At 62.6% G+C, this 12,375-nt stretch overlaps 2 protein-coding genes across 2 annotated transcripts; both read right to left on the bottom strand.

Annotated features, from left to right (window-relative positions):
* Positions 1-651: 651 nt before the first annotated feature.
* LOC135329636 (trichohyalin-like) lies at positions 652-3,479 on the bottom strand. Its single transcript, XM_064518585.1, has 7 exons — positions 3,004-3,479; positions 2,770-2,881; positions 2,353-2,485; positions 1,883-2,020; positions 1,327-1,406; positions 989-1,114; positions 652-755 (listed from the first exon to the last, which is right to left on the bottom strand). Exons 2-7 carry the CDS (start codon positions 2,790-2,792, stop codon positions 665-667), a joined length of 591 nt encoding a protein of 196 aa, XP_064374655.1. The 5' UTR covers positions 2,793-2,881; positions 3,004-3,479; the 3' UTR covers positions 652-664.
* Positions 3,424-5,573, bottom strand: LOC135329611 (coiled-coil domain-containing protein 81-like). The gene is made up of 5 exons (XM_064518540.1): positions 5,495-5,573; positions 5,228-5,289; positions 4,591-4,867; positions 4,042-4,277; positions 3,424-3,543 (listed from the first exon to the last, which is right to left on the bottom strand). Exons 1-5 carry the CDS (start codon positions 5,571-5,573, stop codon positions 3,424-3,426), a joined length of 774 nt encoding a protein of 257 aa, XP_064374610.1.
* Between the last annotated feature and the right edge of the window lie 6,802 nt (positions 5,574-12,375).

The raw sequence follows: 12,375 nt of genomic DNA, 5'->3' as shown, positions 1-12,375 counted from the left end.
GTCTCTTCCTGTCATTGCTTGTGCAGAGAAAGCCCTTGCAAGGCAGAGGCTGGGGACTGCAGCTGTGACCAGGCACCAGCTGTCTTCACTTTGCAGTCCCAAGTGGAGTTGAGCCCCTGGGAAGGCTCCCTTGCCCTTTGCTGACAGGTCTGTTGCTGGGAGCAAGCTGGTGGAGGGAGTGGTGGGAGTGCTGGGGGGAGCTCTGGCATTCCCGTGTGGTGCCTTGGCCCCGGTGGTGCCAGGGTCTGGCTGGGGGTCTGCCCAGCCTCGGGGTCTGTTCAGCCGCCACGCTGAGGGAGCAGGCTGCGGCCCATGCCAAGGAGTGGCTGCTGTCCCCCAGGGCCTGCCTGGAGGAGAGGTACCAGTGCTTTGGACCGGGACATGGTGAGCCAAAGACTTGGAGCTCCCGGAAGAGCTTGGCAGGATTTGGGCGGCTGAGTCACACACACTGTCCCCCCAAAACCTTTCCCTCGCCTCCTCTCTGGCGTGGCAGTCCCCAAGTCACCTGCTAGGGCATGGCCGGGGTGAGAGCTGCCCGGCAGAGGGGCTGCCCCACTCTCCTGGCTCCCGCCTGACCCTTTCCGTCCCCTCTGGAGCTGCCCTGCTGCCCCTTGCACTTTCACAGCCCACCAAGGAAAGGCTCACAGCAGCTCGGAAAGGCCCTTTATTTCCACGCATAAAAGCCATCTTGGTGGTAACTGCCCGGCACACGGTCCTGCTGCTCTCTCTTCTGGAGGTGGCGCATCACCAAAGCGCTGCGGGGTTCAGGAAGAGGATGTTGTGCCACTGGAGACGTTGCTGGAAATGTCATGGTGCACCCCCACCCCCCACCCCCTTGGAGTGGGCGGGATGTGTGAGGCCAGGCCAGGCTCCAAGGCTGCTTCTGTGCTTCTCCAGGCGGGGCTGGAGAAGACCCTCTTTCCCCAGGGCCATGGCAGGAAGGGCATTGCGGAAAGGGGGGAACGCGCCTGGGTTGCCAGGTATTTACCGGCGCCGCTCCTCCTCCACCATCAGCCTCTGTTGGTTTCGTTCCACCCTTTCCTTCCACCTGTCCCGAAGAACTTTGTAGGAAGTCAGAAGCTGCACATTCTGCTTTGCTTGCGCGGACGCTTGCCTGCAATAGGAGTGGCAAAGTCCCGCTCCCGCTCTCCCGGGAGCCTTCCGGCCCCCCCAGCCCCTGCAAACCCACGTCGGCAGAAAGCCGGGGCTGTCGTAGGTTGTGTCCTGGAGCTGAGGGATTTGGGGTCCTGGCACCTGCAGGGGGGGTCAGAGCCCCTCGCCTGTGCCAGGCCCTGGCTCTGAGCTTGCGCGCCCACGCACGCTTACCGTTGGGGGGGCCTCCCCGGCATGTCAGTGTCTGGGCGACGACGCTGCTCGAGGGCGTATTGCAGCTCCACTAGTGTGATCTGTTTTGCAAGGAGAAGAAGAAGAAATGGTTTCAGCATGGAGGGGTGAATGGGCGAGACAGCACTGGGCTGCAGGGGAGGCACCTAGTCCTTGTAGAGCCAGACTCAGGCTACACAAGGAGCTGATACAATGGGCTACCAGAGCGGAGCCCCTGCGGCTCTGCCGCCGGCACGTCTGGGGCCAAGGGGCTCAAGGCAGCTGCCCCCGAGAGCTGGTTTCTGGCTCGAAGGCAGGCACCGCAGGCAGAGGTTGCCCAGTGGGGAGGCATCCCCCGCCAGCTGCCCTCGCTGCAGCGCCTGGCTCCTTCTGGGCCCGCTTCTGGCTGCAGCCGTCTCCCTCCTCGGAAGGGGTGGGCCAGCTTGGGCGCAGCTCCTCGGAGGCAGCCGTCCGCCTGGGCCCTGGCTGCCTGCAAGGCTCCGCCGCCCTGGACGTGGGAAAGGCCCTTTTGCAGAGGGCCGTCAAAGGCATCCCGTACCTGGGCCTGACGCCGGGCCTCTTTCTCCAGTGCGGCCTGCTGTTCCTCCCACGATGCTTGGTGCTGCCTCTGCTCCTCTTTCAAGAGGGAGACGTGGGCAGCTCTTCCAAACCTCTGTGTGGGAGGGCAGGCTGCATCCTGCGGGGCCGCGGAAAGGCAAGAGTATTAGTCTTGTCTGTCTGGGCAGGGATTCTGGGCAGGGGCGTGTTGGCGCTGGCTTTCCACCCGCTCTCCCGCCCCTTGTCTTGAGCCTCGCCACCGTCACTCTTTTGCGGGATTTTCGGCAGAAGGCAGGCTGAAAAAGCTGTTGTACAAGCAGTGCCTAACTACGCCCAAAAGTAGCACCCAAAGAGGCCACCGACGGCTCCAGTGGCTACGTGCTGAGGGCCCTTTCCGGAGGGAGTCTCATAGGCCGGGGCTTTCCTACGAGTGGGTGAGATGCCAGGATTACCCAGAGCCCCATCACGCACCTGTGCTGCACCCCTGGGAGTGGCGCCGGCACGGCCACGCCGAGGTCCGGCGGGAGGGTGCGGGAGGTATTGCACGCCAACCTGCTTCCCCGGGGAGGTGCCCGGGATGGGGGCCGTCTGGTTCACAGGGGTCCTGAGGAGACACCACAGGGCGCGTTAGCACAAGGGCAGGAGGTGTTTGCTAAGAAGGATTTGCCTTCAGCTCCCCAAAAGGGCGTGACATGACCCTGGAGGAAAACAAGGGCAACGTGAGGCTCTCCCGCAAACTGGCGCATGCTTGGCATCCAGCAAGCAGGCAGCCTTTGCTGGACAAGTGTCAGGAGGCCTTTTGAGTCCCTGGGGCCGGCGTGTCCAAAGGGGACGTCTCTCCTGCGCAGGTCCCAGTGTGCCCCTCAGCCCTTCCGCCAAGGCTCTCACCTGGCAGCAGGCTTGCTCTCCATGCCTTGCCGCCTCGCGCCTTCCCCGCACTTTGGCAGCACGGGGAGAGAAAGCTCCTTGCGGTGCGGCAGGAGCTTGCCAGGACGCCTCTCTGGAAGGAGGAAACAAGGAAGCTCTTGAGAGCAGCCGCTTGCGGAGTGCATTTTTACCTGGCTGCTGTCACCCAGCGTGGGACAGGGACCCAGCCGGGTCAGGAGGCATCTCTTCCCTGACCTTTGCTGCTCCTGACGGCCCCAAGCTCTTCTTCCAGCTCCTGCTCCTTCTCCTGTGGGCAGCCGGCGGGGGCAGCCTGGGCCTCCACGCTGCCTTGCACAGCGAGCTGAAACCTGGAAACCAAAAGACAAGCCAGCTTTGAAGGAAGGGCATTGTCTCCCCTTTGCAGCTTGCGGACACGGATCCTCCTCACTGCTGCCGGAGTCCTTCTTGCATCCCCCCTCCTCTGTGTCCGTGCACAGCTCTTTGGGAGCTGGTTTTTGGCACTCTCCCCCAAAAGACAGAAGGCGTAGCCTAAATGCCTCTCTGTGTGCAGTCCCTGCTCTCTGATGGGAAGGAGGGCAGGCTGGGCATGAGAAACGCAGTCACGGTTCCCGCTCACTCCAGGCAAAGACACGTGTGAGAAGCCCAAAGTGAGCTTTAGTGAAGCGGGAACCAGTCACTGTGTGAGTTATTCCCAACTCCATGCTGAGTGTCAAGCCCTGGCGGTGCACGGTGCCGAGCAGCAGCCAGGAAGCCGCCTGCTCGGTTAGCCAAGGGCTGCAAAGGAAAGGCACTCACCTCGGGAACACATGCAGAGGGCTAGGCCGGGTCCCCAGGGCAGCAGGTGTGCCGGAGATGGAGAGATCTATCGTAGGCAGTCTCTGCAATGTAACACAGACCCATTGGGAGGCTTCCAAGGCAGCTCTCGCCTTGCTGCTGAAGGCAGCAGAGCATTCTCCTGCCACAAGAGGAGGCCGCCTCTCCAAAGCCTCCTCTAAGCTCTCTGCCGAGAACATTAGCCCCTCATGCCGGTGCGGAGAAGCTGCACAGCAAAGAACAGAGCTCGGCTGATAACACTGCCAGGCTTTCTGTAGGGGCAAGGGGCAAGAAACTCAGGAGGCGCTCGCTCTCTTTGCTCCTGGAGAAGGCTGTGGGGGCAAGCACTGGGGAAGGCGTTTCAGTAGGCTGCCACGTCCCGGCTGGCCAACACACATCAGGTCGCTCGTCCTTCCATAGGATTCCCAAAGAAATCGCAGGGAAAGCGGAGCAACTTACACTGCAGGGGTCCGCCAGCCACCGGGTGCAGCGGGCATAAAAGCTCATGTGCACTTTGTCTTCCTGGCAAGTCAGAACGCCGACGTCCCTGAAGGCAAAGGCGACCTTCTCTTTGTTGCGCACGTGCGCAGAGAACAAGCGGATGGTCTCTTGCACGCAGTCTTCCACCACGCGCCTCGAGAAGGAGGTGGCCAGGGACAGCTGCCGGTACTTCAGCGGCTTGATCTTCACGTTGTCTACACGGGAGAGGAACAACACCACTGCCACAGCAGGCCAACTTTCCATTGTTGGGCCATCAAGAGAGGCGAGTGGCACGGAGGCAGTTGTTAGGGCAGTTCAAAAAGAGAGAGAGAGCCTGACTGTGTGCAAGCACTATTCTGTAGTACAAACGCCTAGAGAAAAGGTCCTTCTCGGAAAGAGCTCTCTGCGGGGCGATGGAGCTGGACATCGCTACTTCTGCCTGCCCCTCCCAAAGAGCAGGGAGCAGCCACCCCCTGCCCCACAGGTGATGTGGCAAGGGGAAGCAGAGGGTGGCCGCTGCCAACTCACCAGGCAGAGTCACTTTGGGACGCTGGAGCCTCTGCAGCCAGACCATGTCCATTTCCAGCTGGAACACAGGCCTTCGAACTGTCACCACGTTGTCTTTGCCAGGGCGCAGTGGCTCCCGGACCGTGCAGAAGGTGCCGAGCCCCGCTAGCAGCACACCCTGCACACAGCAAAGACACAAAGGCCCACCAGGAAGGCTTTTGGCGAGGGAAAAAGTGCTGTTTGTCGGAGCGTGGGAACGCTGCTCTGTGCCCTCTCTGCTGCTGACGTGCAAGGGGCACTTGGGGAAGGCTTTAGAGAAGAGCCACGTTCTCCGCATTGTCCCTCACCCTCCTTGAGAGGTTCACTAACGTCCCTCAGCTAGAGAAGATCCCCGGGGTTTCCAGCAGCCCTGGCACAGAGCCCTGTCTCTCTGCGCGGTCTTTAGTGGGGGGCCGCAGGGGAGCGGGGAGCCCTGGGACGTGCCAGATGCTGTCTCACACTAGAGCTGCACGGGGTTTCTCTCCCGGCTGGCCAAAAAGCTGCTGTGCAGCAGGCGGGCCAGGTGTGGTGTGCAGCTGTGGGGCTGGGGGAAGGAAGGCTTGCTCCCGGGCACCCAGGGCTCCCTGGACAGCCAAAACCCTCCAGGACACCAGCCCACCTTGTCCTGCATCAGCTCTTCCAGGATGTAATTGGACACGGCGTCCCAAATAGCAATAATCTCTGGAAAGCAAGGGAAACACATGTCAGGCCCAGCCCTCTGGGACAGGGCACCCCTTTCCTCCCAGCCCAGCCCAGCCCAGCCCAGGCCAGGCTCTCGTGGCAGCCCCCAGCCGCCTGCAGCCACCCTCACAGCCCCAGCTCCACAGCTCTTTGGACAGCTAAGAGTCTCTGCGGCCCCTGGGGAAGCAGCTCCCCAAGCCCTTACCTTCGGTGGAGAGCTGCAGCAGCGTTGGGAACAAGGAGCTCTGCTCCAGGCTGATGGTCTCGGTCCAGCAGCCCTCCATCCCGCTTGCCCCTTGCCCTTAGCTCGACTCGGCAGCCAGGGGAAAAGGACGTTCTCGTCGTCTCCTCGCCCCAGGCTCCTGTCCAACGGGCCCCTGCTCCTCTGCCTGACGGCGAGGGGCCCCCAGCGTGGCCCTGCTGCCTGCTGCCCGCTCTGCTTGCTGCGGAGCAGCTCCAAAGAACAGCGGTGAGCAGCACCCAGCCAGCGCCTGGGCCTCGCAGGGAAGTGCGGACACCGCCAGGGACCAGGGAGACCTCTGTGATGCGGCGCGTCCCACTGTGAGCTCAGCCTCACTGTGTCATCTCTGGGGGCTCATTAGGTCACGGGCACAGAGGTGCCCCAGCCAGGGGCCCCGCTGACCCAGACCCCGCCTCGTGGGCTGACTGCACGGCCCTGCCTCGGCCTGACCCTGTCACCACGGAGGTGCCTGGCTGGCCTGGGCTCAGGGCTGCCCCCCTCCCAATCCCGACCTGCCCTTCGCCCTCACCGGGGGCAGGTGGGACGCGCCCTGGAGGACCAGGCCCCTGCCCTGACGGCCCTGGCGTCTCCCCTGGCTCCCCGGCCCCCAGGCAGCCCCTGGCTCACGCTGAGCCCTGACACACGCAGCGTTGTTCATGGCTGGGGCCGTGCGGCACACACGTCTTGCCCGCAGGATAACCTCAGGCGGTTCATCCGAACAGAGGAGGCTGTAGGCAGCACCCATTTGGCACCTGGCCCCGATGCCCCCAGTGTGTCCTTGTCCTTTTCTTGCCGTGAAGCAGCGTGTTTTCGTGTAAATGGCCTTCTGCTCTACAGCAGAAATGAGGAACAGAGTTTCTCCGATTTCCTTCGACCTAGAGACTGCAATGGCAGTGCAAGTCAGCACAGAGGCGTTCAGCACAGCGTGCCGCGCCCTGACTAGACGTCAAGCCCATGCGGACCAGCGCAAGCTTCCCAGCATCCAAATGCCTCAACCAGCACCAAGAGATGGCAGACAAGTTCTGTTGGGCCCCTACGGGGGCCTTGGCATACCTATGCCGGCCCAGCAACAGCCGCCCCTCGGGGCTCCCTCCCTTTTCTCAAACTGACCCCGTGCCTGCTGACGCATCCCCACCAGAAAAAGGGGGCTGCTGCTCAGCTGGTGGCTGTGCGCTCCACTTCTGCAGGGAGAGGAAGCACAGAGGTGGAGTTCTTGTGGGGCTCAAGCAGCCGTGCCACGGCCAGCGCAGGGAGCCCGGTGTGCTTGGCTGCACACATGCTGGGGCCTGTGTGACACAAGACACGCTCTGCCTGTTGTGCTTGGGCTCTTGTCATCGCTTCCCCTGCGCTTCTGCTCCCCTCAGCCGCCAGGGGAAGGCCTCACCTCTTTGCTAAGACAGCTTCATGGCTCTGCGCCCTCAGCGGGCCATCTCAGGCCTCCAGAAACTTCCGTCCTTCCCTGGTCTCCACCCTTGGTTACTTCCCGCCATTGCCCCGCCGCCCCCGGGAGCTTGGTGGACTGCGGGAAGCATGAGGAGCTTCCTCTTGCCTCTGCTGCTGTGTACAGTCGCAGGGGAGCAGGAGGGATTGTGGCAGAGGAGATTTTCTTCCTGGAGGAGTGCTGCTACGCATGAGACTGTCAAGGAGGGCACGATGAAACACAGGGTGTTTTAGGTCTTGGTTTTGAGCCTAATACAGAAAAAGGCCAGGGTTTCAGCCGTGTTCCTCCAGCGTATGCCCCGATAAATGTCTGCCTCCTCTGGGCAGCTGACCCTGTCCAAAACGGAGAAGGAACCCAGCCGCGGAGGCACAGCATCTTGTGGGTAGCCTGTTGCTGGCTGTTGCTGTGATTTGTGTCCTAGGACTAAGGGGGACGGGGGAGGGAGGGGTGTGGGGGAGGGAGATGCAGGTGTTGCCTTCACCTCTCCTTTCAGCCCTCAGCAACAGGAAGAGCCCACCTGAGCGCAGTCTCTGTGTCTCCTCTTGCAGCAGGAGAAGCCTGGTCTCCTTGCCCTGATGGGCATCTCTGCCCCTCTGTGGCATCGCCAGCTGGTTCCTGAGGCTGTGCCCGCAGGGGCGCCTGGCCAGAGGAGGGAGGAGGAGGCCGGGGGCGGGGGTGGGAACAACCCCCAGGAGCCGCCAAGCGGAAGGGGCCCGTTTTGGCTTGGGAGGGCAGGGGAAGGGACCTGCGTTATGGTCTGGCACGCCAGCTCCTGCCTCCGAAGCATGCAGCCCTGAGGGCGATGGCTCCCATTCCGTGGCCCCAGAGAGAGAAAGGTGCCCCCATGCCGCCCCTGCAAGGTCCTCCCATGGCGTGCCAGACACCTTTCCTTCTCTCCTCCGGAAAAGAAGCTTTTGACGCTTCCACAGTTCACACAGCTAAGAAGACCAGCACCCTGTTTGTCACCAAGAAACAAAACAGGACAGTTTTCCTGTCCCCTCCTAAAAGGGAATAATTCTCTCCAAGGACCTCTGGCTTGCCTTCAGGATCCCTGCTGCCCCGCTCTGCCCCATAGGGGCCCCCTGGCTCACAGAAGTCTGGGACCACCCCTGCACCCAGCCTGCCTCCTCTTGCTAGTCTCTGTGTGCTCGCAGGCGGCCTGCTGTGGAAGGAAACGCCATTCGGCCTTGAGGAGCGTCAGTCAGAGATGTGGCTTTCCAGATCACTGTGAAGGGAAGGACTTGTTCACTTCTCAGCGTTGCTCTCTCAGCCTTCCGAGCTCCTTCCCTTGTGCTGCGAGCCCTAGGTCTGCACCCTGGGCTCGCTGCCTTTTCTCTCCTGTACGCCTAGCCCAAGTCTGCTGAACATGCCCGGGGCACGGCTTCAAATTACAGCAGTATTTCTTGAGAGAGCTCACCTGAAGCTGAGAGCCGCTGTGGAGCTGAGGCCTGATGGAGGCTGCCCTGGGATGTGGCTGTGCCCCCACAGCCCCTCCTCCTGCTCTGGGCCTGAGCACCCGGGATGGTCCCCACGGAGAGCCGTGGGGTTTAGTGGTGGTGGGCTGGGTTTCCCTCCGCCTGCCCTGAGCCCTGTGTGGGTTGCTCTGAGCCCCCAGGAGAATCCCTCTTCTCTAGGGCCTCACACCAAGGCCTTTGCAGACTTCTGTTCCAAAACATGGCCCGGCCCAGCCCGCCCTCCCCAGGAGCCCCGTGGCCCTGTGTGGGCTCAGGCAGTGGACTGAGGGGGCCGGGGGCATCTGGGCTGGGCCGCAAGTGAGGGTTGTGGTGTTTGGGGTGTTTCTGGATTTGGGGAAGGCTGCGGGGTTTGGGGGGGGGTGGGGATTGCCTGCAAGGGGTTTGGGAGCAGGGCACGCGGGCGGAGCCCAGCTTGTTCTCCCCAGCCACAGCCTGGCTGCAGCACCAAGGGGCCCAGCAGCAGCCTTTGGTCTCCACGTCAAGAGCCCACATTTGCAGCAGGACTCGTGGGCTCAGCCAAGCCAGCGGCTGGGTGCAGCCCCCTGCTCCCCACTTCTGGAGCATACCCGGCCCCCTTCCAGAGGTCCCCAGCCCCCCAAGCCTTTCCCTCTCCTCCCCCATAGCCAGCTCAAAGGCTGGGCACGTGTCACCCCGCCAGGGCAGAGCGAGGAGGAGGAAGGGCAGCTTGGCGCAGACCAGCAGCATAGCAGCACCAACTACGGCATTCTCCTCCGGACTGGGGAGAGCCGGGAGTCGGAGCCCCGGGAATTGCCCTGGGCCCGGGGGGTGGTGTCGGGCTCCGCTCCTGTCCTCTACAGCTCCCTCCCTCACAGCGATGGCCAAGCAGCAGCCCAGCCCCTTCAGTCGCACAGCAAATAGTTTTCTATGAAGAACAGCAGAGCTCTCATCATGACATTGATAGAGAAGGGATGGAATCCGTGCTCTTCAACTGCACCATCAAGAAGAGAGCAAGACAGGGTTCAAACTGAAGAGGGCAGAGCAGGGAAGATGTCTTGCCCGCACTGTGCTCTTCCGTAACTGGGAAGCATCTTGTTTGGAGCAGCGGAAGTTGCCACCAGGAAAGAGCCGCCAGACTGCCGCGGGATTCCCTCCCAGGAGTGCCAGCTTTGCTCTTAGCTACACAAGGCGGATTGGTTTCCGCTGCACAGGCACGCGCTTTCCCTGCGGGAACCTGCCTGGCTTTGCTCAAGAGCGTGAGCCTGACAGCGAGCCGAGCTCAGAGAGGCGGCCTGGCCCTGGGCGGGGGCTTTGGTTTTGCCCTTTGCAGGAGGTAAGAGAAGGGAGAAGCCTAGGCTGCGCGGCAAGAGAGGAGTCCTAACAGCGCAAGGTGTCAGGCCAAGGCAGCCCTGAGGCTAGCGAAGCGAGGCAGGAATCCAAGGTCTCAAGGCGAGGCCCAGAGGTGCTTTGGGCAGGGGCACAGTGTGGCCCAACAGTCCCCTCGCAGCCCTTGCTGGGACGGTTGAGCGAGGATTGTGCAAAAGCTGCAGGATTCTGTTCCAAAAGTCATGGCCAGTGCCTCCCCACGAGGGCACGAGAGCCCTGCCCTGCTGAGCTCATGGGTGGGGCTCAAGAGGAGCACATCTATTCCGTGAGGGCCAGAGGAATTCCTGTGGGATCCTGCATAGGGTCTTTAATGGAGGGTCTCTTCCTGTCATTGCTTGTGCAGAGAAAGCCCTTGCAAGGCAGAGGCTGGGGACTGCGGCTGTGACCAGGCACCAGCTGTCTTCACTTTGCAGTCCCAAGTGGAGTTGAGCCCCTGGGAAGGCTCCCTTGCCCTTTGCTGACAGGTCTGTTGCTGGGAGCAAGCTGGTGGAGGGAGTGGTGGGAGTGCTGGGGGGAGCTCTGGCATTCCCGTGTGGTGCCTTGGCCCCGGTGGTGCCAGGGTCTGGCTGGGGGTCTGCCCAGCCTCGGGGTTTGTTCAGCCGCCACGCTGAGGGAGCAGGCTGCGGCCCATGCCAAGGAGTGGCTGCCGTCCCCCAGGGCCTGCCTGGAGGAGAGGTACCAGTGCTTTGGACCGGGACATGGTGAGCCAAAGACTTGGAGCTCCCGGAAGAGCTTGGCAGGATTTGGGCGGCTGAGTCACACACACTGTCCCCCCAAAACCTTTCCCTCGCCTCCTCTCTGGCGTGGCAGTCCCCAAGTCACCTGCTAGGGCATGGCCGGGGTGAGAGCTGCCCGGCAGAGGGGCTGCCCCACTCTCCTGGCTCCCGCCTGACCCTTTCCGTCCCCTCTGGAGCTGCCCTGCTGCCCCTTGCACTTTCACAGCCCACCAAGGAAAGGCTCACAGCAGCTCGGAAAGGCCCTTTATTTCCACGCATAAAAGCCATCTTGGTGGTAACTGCCCGGCACACGGTCCTGCTGCTCTCTCTTCTGGAGGTGGCGCATCACCAAAGCGCTGCGGGGTTCAGGAAGAGGATGTTGTGCCACTGGAGACGTTGCTGGAAATGTCATGGTGCACCCCCACCCCCCACCCCCTTGGAGTGGGCGGGATGTGTGAGGCCAGGCCAGGCTCCAAGGCTGCTTCTGTGCTTCTCCAGGCGGGGCTGGAGAAGACCCTCTTTCCCCAGGGCCATGGCAGGAAGGGCATTGCGGAAAGGGGGGAACGCGCCTGGGTTACCAGGTATTTACCGGCGCCGCTCCTCCTCCACCATCAGCCTCCATTGGTTTCGTTCCACCCTTTCCTTCCACCTGTCCCGAAGAACTTTGTAGGAAGTCAGAAGCTGCATGTTCTGCTTTGCTTGCGCGGACGCTTGCCTGCAATAGGAGTGGCAAAGTCCCGCTCCCGCTCTCCCGGGAGCCTTCCGGCCCCCCCAGCCCCTGCAAACCCACGTCGGCAGAAAGCCGGGGCTGTCGTAGGTTGTGTCCTGGAGCTGAGGGATTTGGGGTCCTGGCACCTGCAGGGGGGGTCAGAGCCCCTCGCCTGTGCCAGGCCCTGGCTCTGAGCTTGCGCGCCCACCGCAGGCAGAGGTTGCCCAGTGGGGAGGCATCCCCCGCCAGCTGCCCTCGCTGCAGCGCCTGGCTCCTTCTGGGCCCGCTTCTGGCTGCAGCCGTCTCCCTCCTCGGAAGGGGTGGGCCAGCTTGGGCGCAGCTCCTCGGAGGCAGCCGTCCGCCTGGGCCCTGGCTGCCTGCAAGGCTCCGCCGCCCTGGACGTGGGAAAGGCCCTTTTGCAGAGGGCCGTCAAAGGCATCCCGTACCTGGGCCTGACGCCGGGCCTCTTTCTCCAGTGCGGCCTGCTGTTCCTCCCACGATGCTTGGTGCTGCCTCTGCTCCTCTTTCAAGAGGGAGACGTGGGCAGCTCTTCCAAACCTCTGCGTGGGAGGGCAGGCTGCATCCTGCGGGGCCGCGGAAAGGCAAAAGTATTAGTCTTGTCTGTCTGGGCAGGGATTCTGGGCAGGGGCGTGTTGGCGCTGGCTTTCCACCCGCTCTCCCGCCCCTTGTCTTGAGCCTCGCCACCGTCACTCTTTTGCGGGATTTTCGGCAGAAGGCAGGCTGAAAAAGCTGTTGTACAAGCAGTGCCTAACTACGCCCAAAAGTAGCACCCAAAGAGGCCACCGACGGCTCCAGTGGCTACGCGCTGAGGGCCCTTTCCGGAGGGAGTCTCATAGGCCAGGGCTTTCCTACGAGTGGGTGAGATGCCAGGATTACCCAGAGCCCCATCACGCACCTGTGCTGCACCCCTGGGAGTGGCGCCGGCACGGCCACGCTGAGGTCTGGCGGGAGGGTGCGGGAGGTATTGCACGCCAACCTGCTTCCCCGGGGAGGTGCCCGGGATGGGGGCCGTCTGGTTCACAGGGGTCCTGAGGAGACACCACAGGGCGCGTTAGCACAAGGGCAGGAGGTGTTTGCTAAGAAGGATTTGCCTTCAGCTCCCCAAAAGGGCGTGACATGACCCTGGAGGAAAACAAGGG

This window comes from Dromaius novaehollandiae, chromosome 12 (assembly GCF_036370855.1).
Source record: "Dromaius novaehollandiae isolate bDroNov1 chromosome 12, bDroNov1.hap1, whole genome shotgun sequence".
Lineage (NCBI taxonomy): Eukaryota > Metazoa > Chordata > Aves > Casuariiformes > Dromaiidae > Dromaius > Dromaius novaehollandiae.
The sequence above is the reverse complement of the archived record's forward strand: the minus strand, read 5'-3'. Positions and strand labels throughout refer to the sequence as shown.